The sequence below is a fragment of the Lissotriton vulgaris genome, chromosome 2_1 (assembly GCF_964263255.1).
Source record: "Lissotriton vulgaris chromosome 2_1, aLisVul1.2, whole genome shotgun sequence".
NCBI lineage: Eukaryota > Metazoa > Chordata > Amphibia > Caudata > Salamandridae > Lissotriton > Lissotriton vulgaris.
Window position 1 is genome coordinate 834,779,609 of NC_141687.1, and position 18,972 is coordinate 834,798,580.

Genomic DNA, 18,972 nt, shown 5'->3' on the forward strand with positions numbered 1-18,972 from the left:
AGGATCGACAAAGATTAGTTTGGTGCAGCCTTCAATTTCTGGTTAACTTACACCCTTGCCCATGTGAGACTTGTTACAGCGTTTCCACTGATGAAATGTCCTGGCTCTACCACAGTCGCCTCACGAAGGGACAGGTCCAGGGCTTTGATCACGAGACATGCACTGATGCCTGTGGCACACCTGAAATCCTCTCCAGATTGGGAGCACTTAGGGTTCTGAAGGCGATTTAAGATGCTTTCCACAGGAAGAGCTTACATGTGTGTTAAGCTGCCATAAACAATCATCCCATGCTTCTCCCAGCTAAGCGCACACACCCTTGAGTCTGGACCCGCTAAACTGCTTCGTCCTAATGTCCCCACATCACTCCCACAAGTGACATACCTGAGCACCAGCCCAGCTCCTTCCCCCAATTGTTTCCCCCTCCAATTCTTCTTCCTCCCTCCAGTGTATCCTTTTCCTCTCTCATTTGTTTCCTCCTCCAATTCTTCTTCCTCCCTCCATTGTATCCTTTTCCTCTCTCATTTGTTTCCTCCTCCAATTCTTCTTCCTCCCCCCATTGCATCCTTTCCCTCTCTCATCCCTCGTCTGTTCCAGACACTCTGTTTGCCCACCTACATTACTTTTAAGGCCCCACCTGGAGTCGCAGGCCATGGGGGTAAAGTCCAGCTTATGCTTAGTCTGGAAGATGAAGGTCTTAGTACGAAGCTCCAAGATGGAGGGTGGCTGCAAAGGGGTGGCGATAGCAAAGAAGGCCAGCTGGGGCGGCTGGACAGATCCATCCTCAGACCGCTTATTCTGTCCATGCAGGAACTTTAGGCGCCCTTGGAAAGTGAGAGCCTGTGGAGACACATTAGAGACTGGTAAACATACAGTGAAAATGAAGGTTTAGAGGAGCACACAAAGGCTGAGACACACAGATGAAACCCCAGGCTATAAAGCATAGAGGATTGGAGAGCTCTTGTGACCTGGCAAAAGATCAAAGCAACTTACAAAATTCCAGGACTGCAGAGTAGCTGGAGCAGAAACGAGGAACACTGGGAGCCGCAGGGCTGTATGTGGGTACTAACACTGGAACTCCAGTGCTGCTGGTTACTGGTGTGTCGCTTTGGCAGATATGTGTGAGCTACTGCTATTGAAAGGGGAGTGACTACTGAAAACCACAACTGAGGTGCATTTGAAGACCCACGTGTGGGTGCCAATACATGTACAGCACCAGGTTTTGTACATTAAGACTGAAATGCAATGGCAGTGTAGGTAAAAGAACTGGAACGGTAGAGAGGCTACGGATCAGGGAACGAAAGAGGTCATGAGTGAGGGGCAAAATCAAGATGTGCGTAGATTGTAACTCAGAGTAGTAGGGGATGGATGGGCTGCAGATCAGGATAGATTTACTTGATGATGAGTGATACTGTGTTTATATTGTTTGTGCTTTGCAAGCTGGTAAAGGTGCAACAATTGAGCACAAAATACATACAGACATAAAAAGAAGAGGGGTTAGAAGATGAGTCTAAGTCTTGAGTATTCTGTGGAGCTAAAGCCTTCGCAGCCCATTCCAATAATCTATAATACATTTTCACCAACTAACGTTTCCTCTATGATACAGTGGCCAGCACGTACCAGAAACCCAGATGAATTGTCCAGCAGACAGCGGAATCTGCAGACAAAGTTGCGCTCCAGGAAGGCAGAATTTTCTGGTGGCAGCTGGTCGAGGGTATAGGTGTTGGTATTGCTATGTAAGTTCTTCTTTGTAGGCACCACTGGAACAAAGAAAGCGTGTGTAAATATGAAATTCCAGACAGTTGTTCTCTGTGCACTGAACATGTTTTCACCATGATAAGGAGAGACACAAAAGCCCATCTGATAAAAGCTGGTTGAATCTAATGCGGAGCGGGCTGAGGGAACTCCATTGTTTTCAGTACTGATGTGTCTCTGATTAAATGGTAGGTCTTGGGGAGATTTAAAAAACTGTGGAGTGGCAAGCTCCACTCCACAGTTCCAGGTACCCCATCTCCAGGTTTCTACAAACTGTCAGTTCTCCCTCTCTGCCCCTCTCTTCCCTCACTCACACCCTGTAACTCTGTGTTGAGGGTCTTGGCGAGTTCTTCTCTTAAGACCCTTAGCCAAGGTGCACCAAATGCTCTCATCTCCTGCCTTCCCCCATTCCCCAGTTCTGACCCTCTACCTACATCCCCTGTCTCCCCACTCTACATTTCCTACGATCTATTACCCTTCGACCTCCAGTTCTCTTGTTGAAAGGCTGTCCTCGGGACCAAGAGGTCATCTCCCTCCTTTCCCTTGGTTCTCACCCTTTGCTCCTCTCATTGGGCTCCCACTTCTAACTTTCTACAAGGCCAGACGCTGGGGATTCTGGCATTTTAGCAAAAGGACACCTGGCTGCACTGACCCTTGGCAAGAGTGTTGACACTTGTAGTCAATTTACCGCCCTGCCGCCATGCCCCATGGGTGTCACTTTAATTTCTTCTTACCAAGAATCTTAATTTCTCACTCTCTGCCTAAAACATCTGGCCCATTAGCTGGTTCCCACACGCTGCCTCCTACCCCAGGATCTTCCCCGGCTGTCACTCTCTTCCCCCTATGATGAGGGTCACCCCATTGTTTCATAATCCGCCCCTTGCTCCAACTCCTTCCTGCAGTTCACACTCAATCCACAGTTTCTTTTTCCCGGGTTCTCAGCCTCTGCCCATCTCCCAAGACTCTCCCTCAGTTCTTACCTTCGGTCCCGTTTTCGCTCTCCTGGTTACTGCAAGAAGGTGGATTAAGTGCCCAGTGCAGCTGGCAGCGGAACATGGCCCTGTCATCGGTGTGAATGAGCTCATACACACTCTGGTAGATGACGTCCGACTGATAAAAGAGAAGGCAAGCATTTGAAAGTGTTAAAGTTAGCAACTGAAGTTAAGTGAGCTAGATGTAAAGCCCCACTGGGGAAAAAACATTCATGTATCAGAGTTAATGAGCAAGCACCACCCAAGTGAGACAGGACTGAGCGCCTCACTGAGACCCCCTGACATCGCTGCAGCTATCCGGAGGTGGACAAGAAAAACCTCAAATGTTGCTAGAGCTTTCAGATCACCTAGAAAACCAGCATGTATGCCCTGGGCCAATGCAAACACCAGAATGGCTCTCTCGCAGTGAAAGAGAACAAGAACTGAAGTCTTTCCAGCACTGCTTTAAGTAGGATGAAAAGATGGCTGGGCCCCAAAATGCGTGGTTTGAGAAGCCTTTACACGAGCCATGGCCGAGATGATGATTACATGTGAAAAGGCATCCTGTGTTCAACGAGTTCATTCATGCAGGTCTCACTAGACATAGACAAAGCATAATCAAAATCCGCAGGACACTTTCTTTCACAATTTAAATAACAACGTTATTCAAAGCCAAAAGCAATAAAAAAAACTACACAAGGGAAGCTTATAATTAAGTGGCAAAACATTAGTTATTCTGAATTCTTTAGGAGCTGGAACATCAATGGTAAACAAAAGCCTCCACATGTTACTTGGTCCCTGTGTCACCAGACTTCTGGTGACATTGTTTTGCAGCACTAGCACGCGAGAAAATATATATATTTTAAAACACTAACACCTCAAGACGAACACGACGTCCTCCACTCCGGACCTCTTCTTCCAGGAACTGGATGCTGCAACTCCCTTGACCAATCCTGGTGCTGCTCTCAATCAGCATGCGAGCAGCGCCCTGATTGGATGAAGCGGCCTCTCTCAGCGCCCCACACAACTCTGGAGGCATGCACTTGCTCTAACCCAGCTGTCTTAAGACAGCTGAATTAGAGTTGTTTAAGGTGCGCATGTGTGGCTGGCCTTCTTGAGACAGCCGACCAAAAAGATATGCACACTTTAATCAGTGCATAGACAGCCCACCCTCCTTCCTCCTGATGTCACTCAGCAGGCCCTGTCCCGTCCTGATGCTCTGTTCAGGACAAGGGATGAAAAATGAAATGGTAATGAATTACCATTTTATTTTTCATCACTTTGGCTTTGGGGTAATTTAAGTGGGGCAACGCTTCCCCACTCCAGTGGAGGAGGCGCACCTGATTTTGACCAAAAACCGCCAAACTGGGTATGGGTCAGGAATATTAGAACAGAATTTCAAAGGATCACAATATCGTGTCCAGAATATCGAGCGACAAAATATCAAAAGGTAGATTTCTATAGATTTTCTGTACCGAACTCCAAATATATGTATCATTAAGGGACATAGATGTGGAGTTAAGAATAGTAAATCCATTTCTCCTTCTATGCACTTACCTCTTCGATATTTTATCTCTTGATATTCTGGTCACAATATGTTGACCTTTCAGTATTCTACCAGGGGCGGCTCCTCTGCTGAGGCGGAGGAGCTTCGCCCACTGATCGTCCAGCAGTTCAAAAAGGACAAATAAAATGATAACGCAATGTTATTATCATTTTATTTTTACTACGGCAGTGACTCAACTTGTTTATTGCGGTCGGGCTAAACTCTGTGACGGTAGAGCACTGTAGGGGGAGGAGTGGTGGCACTCTCCAAGTACGCATGACGGTTTGGCCGCCTGTCCTGGGCCGGCCAAACAGTTGTGCGCACTTTGCATGTACTATGTATTGTACAGCCTGAGTGGAGAACATACCCAGGCTCCCATTATCCATCTAAGCACCGAACCATGACGCTTAGACCAATCACATGCACTGCAGCATTATGATTGGCTTAGGGGAGCCTGGGAGCACAGGTGCTTCCTGCTGGTGGGACTCCAGACAGGAAGAAGATGAAGAGGTTTTGTTTTTTCTTTTCATTCCCCCATCCACTCTCCCTCCCCGCCCTACGACTCTCTTCCATTAGCAGCCACTACTGTATTCTACCGTAGATATTCTCTTTTACAGTCACCAAACTAGGATTACAACAGCATATTGTTGCCATTCCTGCAATCCTCAGGTGTGGTCATTATTAATTTGTTACCAGGCAAAAACTACCGACATCATACCTCTAGAACTTTATCCTCTGTAAAATGCCTAGAATTACAAGTTTATATGTGCGAAATGGTGGCTAGCAGTGGCTCTGACCTAACTCATCAAGCCGTCTGTCACCACTTCCTACAGTCCAACAAGAGTAATTCCTTTGCTGTGCACTACTTTAGACATGGCACAGTTAAGATCTGTTTGTATATGAAGGCAACATCGACTAGGCCGATCTGTCAGCCATCTAGTCAAATCTGCATCTCCCATATACCATAGGTATCATACTTCCCTACTCCCCTACTCCCTAGGCCACAAAGTAAGCTTTAATTATGTTTTAAAGTGAAGGTATAATAATTTGAGCACAACGACATTTGTACATATAGTGATCCTTCAAATATTGTAATAATATTGATGACTAAGTTTTAACGAACTTGGAGCTGTTTCATAAAAAAGAGCATGTTCTGCACTTTGGTTCAGCTAGTTTTGATATTCAGTTTCCATGAGCACAAAACATGACTTTAAAAAAAGGCTGTCCCACTTACTAAAGACGCTACTAGACCTGACCAAATCTCAAAATGTGATAAGTAGGCTACACAAAAGCAGAGCAGAAATCTGAAAGCTATAATCATCGGGAAGCAGTGACAGAAGAAAGATGACTGCCATAGAAATGAAAGAGACTCAAGGACCCAAATCAGGCAAAGCACATGCTGCTTTGCAAAATGTGGTGGAGTCTACGTAGACCTAGAGAGTAAGACAGTACTGAGCCCATAAATGGGAAGATGGACGACTTGGGTCCTGCTCAGCAGGCTGAGGCTTTCCACTGTAAACTACAGGACACAATATTTTTGCCAAATGACATCCTGGCTGATGAGGGCTGAAACCCCAAAACCGGTCCTAGGTTGCTTGTTTCCAGTCCAGGGAGGACCTGGCCTGGCAGTTTGAGCTGGTCTGTTCCCATTGGGCACAGGGTCAAGACTGATTTGCATATGGCTGGGGCCAAACTGGAATGGCATGGTGAGCAAAAAAACGATGGATTTAGGCCCAGATCTCTGTACCGGGGTGAATGTATGACATGGTTCTGCATTCTGTCCATCAATTGTTCTTTTTGCATTTCTCACCCCGAGTGGGACGGTTATGCCCAGACGTGGGTCCCGTGCTATCCATGCCACAGGAGTCAAGCTATCCTGGCTGATGTGGGCTGAAAGCCCAAAACCAGTCCTAGGATGCCTAAAAAAACAAGCATTTGCAATGCAATGGTCTCGGCATCATTAAAGGTAGAGCTATTGGCATTGCTCATGACATTTCTTTTTTTTTCTTTAAATCATAAATAAATGGCATTGTCATTTACATTGCCAATACACAGCACTCTGCACTCAACAGCACACACCACTCTGCACCTGCACTCACTGCTCTGCACTCACTGCTCTGCACTCACTGCTCTGCACTCACTACTCTGCACTCACTACTCTGCACTCACTACTCTGCACTCACTACTCTGCATTCTGCACACTCACTCTGCACTCACTGCTCTGCACTCACTGCTCTGCACTCACTGCTCTGCACTCACTGCTCTGCACTCACTACTCTGCACTCACTGCTCTGCACTCACTGCTCTGCACTCACTGCTCTGCACTCACTGCTCTGCACTCACTACTCTGCACTCACTACTCTGCATTCTGCACACTCACTCTGCACTCACTGCTCTGCACTCACTGCTCTGCACTCACTGCTCTGCACTCACTGCTCTGCACTCACTGCTCTGCACTCACTACTCTGCACTCACTGCTCCGCACTCACTGCTCTGCACTCACTGCTCTGCACTCACTACTCTGCACTCACTACTCTGCACTCACTACTCTGCATTCTGCACACTCACTCTGCACTCACTGCTCTGCACTCACTGCTCTGCACTCACTGCTCTGCACTCACTGCTCTGCACTCACTACTCTGCACTCACTACTCTGCACTCACTACTCAGCACACTCACTCTGCACTCACTACTCTGCATTCTGCACACTCACTCAGCACTCACTACTCTGCACTCACTGCTCTGCACTCACTGCTCTGCACTCACTGCTCTGCACTCACTACTCTGCACTCACTACTCTGCACTCACTACTCTGCACTCAGCACACTCACTCTGCACTCACTACTCTGCATTCTGCACACTCACTCTGCACTCACTACTCTGCATTCTGCACACTCACTCTGCACTCACTACTCTGCATTCTGCACACTCACTCAGCACACACTACTCTGTACTCACTACTCTGCATTCTGCACACTCACTCTGCACTCACTACTCTGCACTCACTACTCTGCACTCACTACTCTGCACTCACTACTCTGCACTCACAAGAACTTACAAAAGAACAAAGTGAGACAAAAATAGCAGCTTGTGTTTTTGCAGTGCTGGAGACAGCCGTGCTTCAGCTTGTAAAATAAGTACTTAAAGCAACAACAACAAATCTATACCAGTGCTGCATGCGGTGACTTCCTGAACATCTCAAAACCAGCGTTCAATGTGTAGCAATTAGAGAACGCGCTTTGAAGGCGAACAATTTTCAAGGACGAACATTAAAGATAGTTTACCCTTAGACTGTAAGTTTACAGTTTTCTCGAAAATTGAAGCAAGCATCAAACCTTGAAGGACTTGATCGAGCATGGTTGGGGAAAAACATCTTGACCAACCACCTGTGTAGCTGCCCACGTGTGAATCGAGTGAGAAAGCAGCACGAGGGTTAGGGCAAAAAACGTGCTCTTGGGGAGTAACGAATTAAAAAGGAAATATTCGTCCCAAGACTAACCACATCCATGCCGCATGTCTAGGGCTAACTACATTGAAAGCACAGACGCGTTGCTAACAACGCACACACAGCACGTGCAGTGCCAACCACACTGGGAGGACAGGTGCAGCTACCCAAACACACCCCCTCCGCGTGCCCTGCGCGCGCCACGGCGGCCGCGCTGCCCTTACCTCAGGGGGTGTGCCAGGGTGAACCGCCGCTGCACCCGGCTGCTCCGATTCAACAGCAGCTTCCGAAACAGCAGAGGCGAGTTGCGGGGCGAGTTCAGCGGCGAGTTGCGGGGCGAGTGGCGGGGGGAGTTGAGGGGAGAGTGGCGGGGGGAGCTGAGCGGGGAGGTCCGCAGAGAGATCCGCGGTGACATGACCAGCGCCACCGGGGTCGGGACCTTCTTGGAATTCAGCATCTTTGGCGTCCGGGGGCCACAAATCCTCTCGAGAGTCAAAAGCCACCAATTGGGGGGTATCTTCTATTGGGCTAGCAAAGAATCATCGTGGCTAGCTGCCCGGGCTGCTCCTTGGCACAGAGCGGGCTGGCAGAGGATGACACAGAGCATCAGTTTCAAAGTCTAACAGAGTCCTGGAGAGAAGCAACAGGCAAAAGTCCGCCTGCAACTCCGAGTCCCATCAGCCTCTTCTCTCTGTTTGTATTAGTTTTATTGTTGTTGTAATTATTAATGATCCAACAAGGCGCCCGCTCCACAGCCAGGTGGAGTAACTCCCACTGCCCCCGGAATTCCGCCGCGGCCGCACCGGAAGTCAGGCAAGGTCGCCCATGACGGGGGCGGAGCCGCGACCGGAAGAGGAGGCAGGCGGAGGAAATGCGTGGAGCGGCCCGGGGCTCCTGCGAGCGTGGAGAGCCCCGGGGCCGACAACAGGACGTTGCACGCGTGTTGCGGGGCTCCCTTGACCAAGAGGGAGTCCCGGGATAGGAGCCGCAGCGTCAACTCTCCCTGCCGGTGCGGAGAGCGGAGTCCCCCAGATTGCCACAGTAAGGTAAAGGGGAGAGGGGGGGCCGGTGCGCGCGTGCGCGTGTGTGTGTGTGTGTGTGTGTATGTATATGAGTGGGGGGGGTATGTATGTATGTGAGTGCGTGAGCGCTTCTGTTTCTATGTATGCGTGTGTTGTGTGGGAGCCTCGCGCAGCGCGTGCCAGTTTAGATTCGCCTGCGCGCGGCCAGGAGTGTCTCCTGGGAAGCACGCTCGGTGACATAAGATCTCGGCGGAGATGCGCTTCCGCGCGTCTTTAGCCGAGACCTAAAAAACTGTCCTAGGATGCCTGTTTCCAGTTCAGGGAGGACCTGGGCTGGACTGTTCCCACAGGGCGCAGGGTCAAGACTGATTTGCATATGGCTGGGTCAAAACTGAATTGGCATGTTGAGCAAAAAAACGATGGATTTAGGCCCAGATCTCTGTACTGGAGTGAATGTATGACATTGTTCTGCATTCTGTCCATCAATTGTTCTTTTTGCAACGAAAGAAGTGACTTGGCCTTACCTATACTGCGCTTGTTCTGTGGTAGAGTGAAGCTTGCTCTGCTGATGAATATACTGGACCAGTTATGTATATGGAGGATTGCACTGCTTCTGCCCATCATGTACCTTTCTTGTTGATAAGAGAATCTTAAACAGCTGCTGAGAGTGTTTCTATTCTTTGTGCATAAATGAAATGAAGGAAAGTTCTTCCGAAACAAGAGCCAACATTTATGTCTATTTCAATGCTTATATTCCCAATGCCTCCTCAGTCTTCTTCCCGAATGATGTCAGTGAAAAGAAAATGTTTGTATCTGGCGACAGCGAGAGTCAGGCATGTCTCCTGAATAGTGCACTGGCTGCATTTGTGTAGCAGAAGTCTTAGCTTTGTCTCGTTATGGCTAGATGGTGGATTTATTGACACTGGCACTACCATAGACCTGTGAGGCGAAGGGAGATGTGCTATTATCGCATTCATGACCATCTACTGATTTGCGCAATACCTCAGCATACAACAAAGTTGGCTGTGCATCCGTTGTAGGTGGCTGTAGCAGGTATTCTCCTATCTAATGTTTCCAATTTTTCGCTTTCTTTTCTGGAGCAGACCGAGGTAACTTCATGATGTAATAACATTTCAGGCTCCTGTTGCTCTAATACGGTGTGCTCCTGTGCACTGCTTTATTCAGGCAGGGTCCTTTGGGGCTGGCTTAGACATGTTGTCTGTCATTGGATTAACTGGTGTAGTTGTGGATTTTGCATTAACTTCTTTGGTTAGCTTCAACCGCTTGGACCATCAAAGAGAGGTAATAATTTCAGAACTATGTTTGTTGCACTGTTTCTATAAGGAAGTCATAAGGATTAGCTCTACATCCCTCAAAATGACAGCATTATAAGTATATTGCTTGTGTTTTATTAAAATTGACACATGAACTATGTTCTCATGAGGAGACTGAACTCTGCGTTTGTCCCATAAACTCTCATTATCATCCTGCAAGAACTGAAGATACTCTTCCGCTGGCAGGTACCCTAGTTTTCTCACTGAAGTTTCTCCACAAGATTTCTGGTTACTGGGTAGAAACTCTTTCCTAGGAATATTTAGTATTGGTGACAGCAGTGATCTGTGAATCAGCTGTGGAAGGAGCACCGAAATTGCCATCTTTCTCTTCAGGCTCTTGTGACAATGGGGTTCCAATATTTTCAATCTTGATTAGAGCTTTCTTAACTGTCATCTTCTTTCTGGTAATGGAGGCTGTGGTATTTTTAGGGTTAAAAAAGGATGGGTCAGTTTTGAAACCTGATCGTTCTCGATATTTCTTTGACACCAACCAAAGCAACATCTTCAGGATCTTAATTTTTTTCTGGATTTTATTCTGGGTTGATGACACCAGACCATATTTTAGGGACTTTTGAGCATCGATTTGTCTCAACACTTTGACTGTGCTATTTGTTAGGTCTGGTGTTAGTCAACACCTTTTGATTTTTACTAAAATTATAAATATAATATACTTATTAATAAGGCCTTTCAGCCAGCCCTCTTCATTCACTTGGCTGTTGTTGTGTCATTCACATTATTCTTCAGCCCACTTCAGCAGAGCATTGAGCAATGGATAGCCCCATTCAGCCACTGTTTAACTTCACTGTGAGTGACAGCATTCTGCTTTCACGTAGAGCAGATCTGCACAGAATGTAATTTTCTTCAGTGCCAGGGACTACTTTCGTAATGTAATGTCTGCTTTTTGAGTCCAAAAAAATGTTTGCTTTCAGACAGTGTTCGATTTTTATATTGGAAATGGATTTAAAAAAACAGCAATTACGTTTTATAAAAAAAATTACAATACAAAACAAGAACCGACAAAGCAAAAAGGATGACAGCAATTGTCACACCTGTTGGCTTTGACGATATTGGGCGCCCACGCTCTTGTGATGCCTTTTAGAGCATTAACACAAAAATTAATTGTGGAGAATGTTTTGTCATGAAGCCTTATGCCAAATCCTTCCTCCATTTCGGAAGTTTTTTTGGGGGGCTACGCATGCAACGTTCACAGGAATGGAGGGGAGAGGTTAGCGAGAGAAGAGACCTGAGGAGGTTGCCTGAACTCATTTAACCCTCACAGCCCTAGGTTACATACTCCCACACCGAGCCCTTGTCACGTACCGCCTCCCACGCGTCTGCCCCAAGACAGCTGAAGAGGACTCAAAGCAGCAGAGGCGACGCACAAGCAGCCAACATGACGTAACATCAGCCCCCTTCTATTTACCGCTCCCGAACGACTTCCTTTCACGAGTGTCTCACGATTATGTTCTGTTCCCTGCATCGCGCGGAAGCGGCCAGGAGGAGGCAGTGTACATACAACCAAAACGACACGACATTACAACTGAACATCGACCCTGGAAGCAGGGGAAAGGGGCCCTGTTTCCACATTAGTAAATGGCCCCGGGGTAGCGGGAAGGGCGTTGTCTCTGGGCGAAGAGACAGCCTGGAGTAGAGGGAGGGCGCCCCCGTCTCCAGATTCCTGAAGCTGCTTCACTACCACATTCCTGAATGAAAGAATAGCTGCTTGTTCTGGACTGCGCTGAAAGAAGCGGAGCCCTGAAAACAAACACTCGCTGCTCTGCGTTCAAAAGAGGGCGAGGGGCGGGTGCTGGCGCAGGGAGGAGAGGAGGCGTGCGGGGGCCGAGGGGAGACAATCCTCCCTCTTGTTGGGAGGAAACCGGCTTGAATTCCCGGCAGTGCTGGCCGCGTTAGATACCGCAGGGGCTCTCGGGCCAGGATGGCGTCCATGTTACCAGCAGGGAGCACAGAGCTCGTACGCCCCAAGGCCTCACGAACAGACCACGGGGAAAAGCCTTGGGCTGGGTTTGTAATCGACACAGACACAGTCACACTACACTCGGGGCTTTAAGTGGGCCAGGTCTCACCGGTGCTGAGCACCGTCAGTTTTCTAAAGGGGGGTCTCGAAACGGGTCTCAGTCAGGCTCAGTGTTGTGCCCTGGCACAGGCGGTCAGTTTTTTTCCGGACTGCAGTGAGCCGTGACAGCAGGCACATCGATGTCCGCATGATCACTTCTCACTCGACGTGAAGTTACGGCATGACGTCATGCCAGGTGAGCGTTGTAGTGGAAGGGAAATCCTTTAAAGAGTATTTTTTTCTCTGGATTTTCCTTCTCTTTAGGAAACGCAGGAGCATAAACATTGTTGTGGTGTCAGCGGGCTTTAAGTGGAAGCTTTTTCAATATTATGTACTAGCTATAGTTGCTGCTTATTTATCTTATGCAACTAACCATTGACAAAGCCAATAGTCCTGACTAGGTGTAATGTTACTTGTATCGTATATCTGGATGCTATGACAGAAACAGCAAAATACAAGTCAGCTGGCACACAATGCTAGGCACAGATTTCTAGCTCATGTTTTTTAAGCCACACCCTTAATTACATTGGCCATGCCCCTTTGAGAGACTTCCCCCCCCCCCCCCAAATTTTTTCATCCCACTAAAAGTTCTGACTACACATGTAGGCATCGGGGTTGTAGGTCAAATATCGTGACCATTATATTGACTCCACAAGTATCACCAAGGGAAGTGTAGATTTACTAGTATTAGCTGTACTGTGGCTATATTTAAGCAGGTCTACTTAAATCTGTAGGTAGTTATTTCTACCCTGATAATGTAGTGCAACACAGGCTTCCATACGGAGCATGTGTGGCCCCCATTGTTGACATCCGCTCTTCCGTGACCCAATGCCTTGATTACTCCCAGCGTGCCCCCCATCCAATGATGGAAAATAGCAACGTGCACATTTTAAGCATTCCTGCACTATCACACTTCTCTGCTCATCATTCCTAGTCTTGGCCTTCTTGCTGGCGGTGGGAGTCCCCGCCGGGTGGAGCGTACAACAAAGAATCAATAACAGTGTAAAGCAGAGTGCAAGAAAGTAACATGAATAGTAAAAGGAAGAGAGTGTGAGTGGTCAGGAAGAAAGGCTGGGGCTTGATGTGTGTTTAAAAGTAGTGCTGAAAAAGATCATGGCACATTCATCAGGCCGAAGCCATTCCACCAAAAACCATCTGTGCCGGGCTCATCACATAGGCACTCACAGCAAAAACATACTTTGCGTTTGTTATAGCATTTCTGAATTCGGCTAGCAGGTGTCTGATATATTCTCCAATAATACCCACAGATGTTTTCTTTCACTCTATGTGGCTGAATAAGAGAGCCTACAGGAAGCGCATGGACAACAAATCAACTTAGAGGCATTTTCTAATTTTCAAGGCAGGCACGCTCTCAGAACTGTGCTACGGAAATTGACTGCGCTTGTAAGTTGATGGGCAGATTGGCATAATGCGCCACATTAGAGCTATGTATTTTGTTTTGTGTCGCTACGGCATCCGGGAAAGTGCAAGAGGCGTTGTAGAGCGCCATTTTAGTTTGGGTAAAACATTGTCCCCAGTGTAGATACAATAGCGGCATGTGTGGAGCGGTGCAACGAGTTTGAATCTCATTCAGAGGCATAACCTTCAAGCATAGACTCTACAACGCTGCGTTTTAATAAAAAGAGAGAAACATAGGCAGATGTCTGTCGTCTAGATTAGTGCTCTACTGAACATCTGACAGAGCTCACGTTATTCCGAGTAGAACGCAAAGTGAAACAAGCAGGGTTGCTGGCACACTTGCTTATCGGAAAGCGGTTCCATCAACTTGGATGACATAGTACTTGCCTGATGGGAGAATGATAAGAGAAACACACAGAGAAACAATAGGAAATTGTATGCTACAGTTGACAGAAATCGTTGGAAAGTAAGTGTAATGTAATGTAATGTAAGTATGCACTTTTATAGCGCGACTGTCACTCCAAGGAGCATCCTGGCGCTTATAGCCCGTAGCCTAGATGGAAGGCCGGAAAAGTCAGCTCACACATCTATCTCATCTAAACAGAACACAATGTCTAAACCAGACAAGCACAGGAACCAATGAAAATCAAGGGGGCAGAATGTAAGCCTCTTTTAAGATTTATATTGAATACAATAGATTTCACAAGCACAGCGCAAGTGCTGTGCAGGCGAAAACTAAAAAGGAGCACTGTATTATCAAGTAATAGACTCTAGATGCAAGACTGTGAGCAGAGACTGAGGCAACAGGCAGCTCTCTGAGCAAATTTAAGTAGCAGAGCAGCAGCTTCACAGCATGGAGTACTGCACTGATGTCCTGACACCAGTCTCACTAATGGCAGGCCTTGTAGCCTCTAATAATTTCAGCACTGCCCGTAGCCCCCATGTCTGACCCGGCTCAGCCTAGTTTTGAATAAAGTGGACCTGTCCTGTTCCCTCTCATTTCTTTCACGGGAGCCAGTAGCATGGTGGGTGCAGCACAAGGTTATTTCAATAATAAATGTATTCATGACAAACTCGGGAAGAAACTAAAAATATAATCTGTCTCAAAAAAATGTTGCATATTGCCAGTACCATAAAAAGTAAAGTAAGTTTCCTAAAACTGAACATGATATATCTATGTAGTGACACAGCTCTGCAAAGGTGACACAAGGTAGTATTTAAAAGGTGCTATTTACTGCTGCAACCTCTAGTTCTCCACCACCGATGCGGCCTTCAGTTTAAAATTCTGTTTTTTTTACTATTGACTTCAAGCTTAATTGGGGTCCTCATGTTACAAAAAAGAAAGGGGAAATGGTCAGGGTTAATGCCTCCATTTTCAATATTGCATCAAAACTGGGTAAAAACCTACCAGTGCTATGCTGAAACTTTATGATGCAAAAGCTGTAGTAACTGCCACTTACGGGAGTGAAATTTGGGGGTATATTGCCGCGGAGGAGCTTCAACTGTTGAAAACTTCTTCTTGAAGCGTATCTTGTGCGTTCCTGCAGGCACACCCAATCTCCGGGTAGATGAAGAGCTAGGGATGCAATATCTAAGTGACATTTTTTCCTTACGTCCTTTGACCTGTTGGCTAAAATTGTGGTTAAATCAGGATATACCATTGACACATCTGATTTTGAATGATTTTATGTCCCAGGATAAGGCAATGGGTTCGCCATGGTTAAAATATGTGAAAACCAGCTTTGTTAGACTTGATCGCTCGGAACTGTTTGAATATCCGAGTAAGATTATCAAGGGCGATCTGGAGGTAATTAAACGGGACTTCCTCGTGATTAGGAAGACCCAGATGGAGGAGGTGGAACTCCAGAAACAAAGCGTAAGAAAATTTGTCATGTTGAAAACGTGTGAAACTGCAGAGCCGTATTTGTTGGGCACCCTGACCACGCATGAAAAATTCCTGCTAACAAGGTTTAGGTTGAATCTTTTCCATCATCTGTTTATTAGACCTAAAACTGATGCTTTTAATAAACTCGCAGCACCCTGTGGCTGCGACGGAAGTCTCCACAGGATATGCTGCATTTTATATTTTTATGTAGATTTTATGAATATCCACGCAAGCGCTATCTGGTAACTCTTTTAAAAAAACTTAATTTTACCCAGATAAAACCGGCATTAATGTATTTACAACTCTTGCATAATGACAGTATTCTCCACATTATTGAATTTTTAAAATTGACTATAAGGTTAAGAAATTGTTTGGATATGTAATGGTTTACTCAGCTGAATGCACTTGTCACCTTGTTCAACTTTGTTCCCGATGTAAAGATGAAATTGTACTTTTTAACCCATGGCACTTCATGAAATGTATTTACAATGTATGTGTTTTAATTATTTTTAATGCATATGCACTTTTATGGTTTCTTTGTAAACCGAAATAAAGTTAATTAACTGAATAAAGTGGACCTGTCCTGTTCCCTCTCATTTCTTTCACGGGAGCCAGTAGCATGGTGGGTGCAGCACAAGGTTATTTCAATAATAAATGTATTCATGAAAAACTGGGGAAGAAACTAAAAACATAATCTGTCCACTCATGTGAAGTACAATACACTTATGTAATTTTATGTGATACCTCCCCTATAGTTAGAGCCACAAATACTAAATGTTGCATATTGCCAGTACCATAAAAAGTAAAGTAAGTTTTCTAAAAATTAACATTTGAACATGATATATCTATGTAGTGACACAGCTCTGCAAAGGTGACACAAGGTAGTATTTAAAAGGTGCTATTTACTGCTGCACCCTCTAGTTCTCCACCACCGATGCGGCCTTCAGTTTAAAAATCTGTTTTTTAAACTATTTTACATAAATTGTGAACTCAACATAACACACAATTTCTGCTAGGAGGGGAGCTCAGGAAAAATCTGCTAAATAGCCTTGTTTCTTGTGACTCCGACTTTTGACCAAGCACACTTCATATGGCTAGCTATTCGAAGGCAGTTTCTTTAATGTTATACACATTATACAAAATGGGGTAATTTCTGTCAGTTATTGCATTATACATTTGTTTGTACTTGTAATAAAGTGTCATTCAAAGTGCTACACGTAAAGCATTCAAATGTCATACATTTGCCCACTGAAAGCATAGAAATGTCACACCTGAGGAGACTGAAACCTTGGCAGCCATGCATTACTTCAAGTCAAGTCAAACATACTTTTATTTGATTCGTTAAAAATCATAAAAGGATGGACAACCATCATAAAACACAATTCTTTAAATGTACATTTTAAAAACGTAAAAAGGCTATGCATTACTTTCCACTTTTGGTTCTAAGTTATTAGTCTTCCTAAAATGGCATCCTTCAAAGACACGAACGCCGCACAGGTTGTACATTACAAGTCGAAGAGTAGGTTGAAATATACAGAGGCTCACTGAGCAAATAAGGTTGAGGAAAAAGTCTGAATACTAGCCCTAATTGACTGGATAGAGTTTAAATACAGGCATCAACTTCAGATATAAGAAAGGGTCTAAATGTGGGGCACTATTCAAAGGTTGGCTGGAAAGGGTCCGTTTTCCAAATAACTATGGATTTGCCACTTCTCCCACAAAATCCATCTGGTACATAATCTCCAGATTTTAACAAAAAACTTGTTTTGGCTCAAGTGAATGTAAAGTTAATAAAAAAAACGCAGCTATATTTGTTGCCGCAAACTGGAAGGCCCTTTGCAAATGTTGACCGGCCACCTTCCTGTTGCTTATTGTTGTATTTCCCAGACAGTTTAAGCATGTGTACAAATTACAAAATATCGACTTAATACTATCACCAACTGTGCAGCATTATGCTGCCTTTTTTAGTAACCCTGCTTGATGCACAATTTGGTTGTCCAGTGCCGCATAATTCTAGTGATCTTGACAACAAGGAATCACTCACAACCAGAGAAGACTGAATGGAAGATCCCACTCAAAGGATCAAGAAAGAATTTGAATCTGAACCTCACTCAGTCTAGGGATTGCATTCCCAACGGCCAATGCCAGGTGTGAAAAGAAGGCTCTGCTCGACAGCTAAGGACTTCTAGGATGAGAAGAGTTTCAGGTACAAGTTTACTGCCCCGTGCATGTAAGAACCCGAAGACTCATTCAGTGCCAAAGGGAGAGCTTGAAGACAACGCTCACGGGCAACAACATTTAAATACAAGGCCTCGGACAAATGCTGAATGTGTTTTCAGCTCTTATTAGGTTGTGGATTCGGTTTCCTATTACTGTTTTTTGTTGTAGTTTAGGTATGATTGGATTTGTTCTACAATGTCTTGCGCCTTGAAGCAGAACTCATTCCTGGCATTTGCGCATTACAGGTAGAAGTAACAGCCAGAAGAAATACAGGGAACCTCTCCCAAGCAGAGGAGGGATCTTAAATATAAGGCCCTGCTCAACAGTAGACAGAGAAAACTGAATACAAGGCCGCAGTCAAGTGCCAAGAAAAGGGCCCGAAGAATACCAGGCGCCAATTGCAAGCACTGGAGGGAATAAGCTGTCTGGCTGCCGCAGTGACTCACAGCCGAGGCAGGCAGGGTCCTGGCAGGATGGCAGAGAGCCCCAATCCGGATCCAGGAGGATTCCAGGCTCGTCTCTCATCCCTTGTATGATGATGCTTTAAAGTCGGCAGCTGCTTCTTTTTGACTACATCCGCCCTGTGCAAAGGGCTTTTGAGTAGGGGAGTGGAAGAGACAAAGTGTACATTTCTTGATGCACAGGCACATCTGGGATGAGTTATGAGCCTTACTTTTAATCACTGTGAGAAACCCTAAACCCTTCCTACCGTTCGCCCATTCCAGCTGTTGACACCTGTGGGCAGACACATGCTGTTCCTGGTATATGCCAGCATGGCAGGAGCGGACAGCATGAACTACTGCCGATGACTCTACTTTGACTACTATTGGGCATAAGCACTAGGTTTCATGCACCTCTTTAAAAATGGGGCTTCCAGGGATAGATTCTTATGTGTCTCATTGCCGCACTATTATAGCAGATTTGACAGCATCGGCGCAGGGCGTTCCTAGGCAGATGTATGGCCCGAACGCCCTCTCTTCTAGCCTCCTAGTAGCTGAGCAAGAGCATGCTTTCCTTCCATTAGATTTTATAATAAAACTAAATGATATACTATTTACACATGGGTGACTGTATCATGTGTGCTCAGTGGGGTTCCCATGGCCTTCAATGATATTGCAACACATTTAAATAATGCTATTTCTTTCTACAGGTTAGCATGCTGTCCCAGAAAGCCTCCTAACAAGCATCTGCAATGGAAAAGGTCTCGCATTTACGCAAGTTTGAGCTATTGGCATTGTAAATAACAATGCCTTTTACTTATGTTTTTGTTTTTAAAACATTAAAAAAGGCATTGTCATCTGCAA

General features: G+C 45.8%; 1 protein-coding gene across 1 annotated transcript in view; it reads right to left on the reverse strand.

Moving 5' to 3' along the window:
- LOC147731248 (uncharacterized) overlaps positions 1-18,972 on the reverse strand; it is a 269,780-nt gene that overhangs the window by 64,647 nt on the left and 186,161 nt on the right. The window contains exons 5-7 of the mRNA XM_086956252.1: positions 2,733-2,862; positions 1,618-1,757; positions 635-837 (exon numbers count right to left, since the gene is read on the reverse strand). Of these exons, the coding sequence (XP_086812378.1) occupies positions 635-837; positions 1,618-1,757; positions 2,733-2,862 (473 nt within the window). The remainder of the gene's footprint in view (positions 1-634; positions 838-1,617; positions 1,758-2,732; positions 2,863-18,972) is intronic.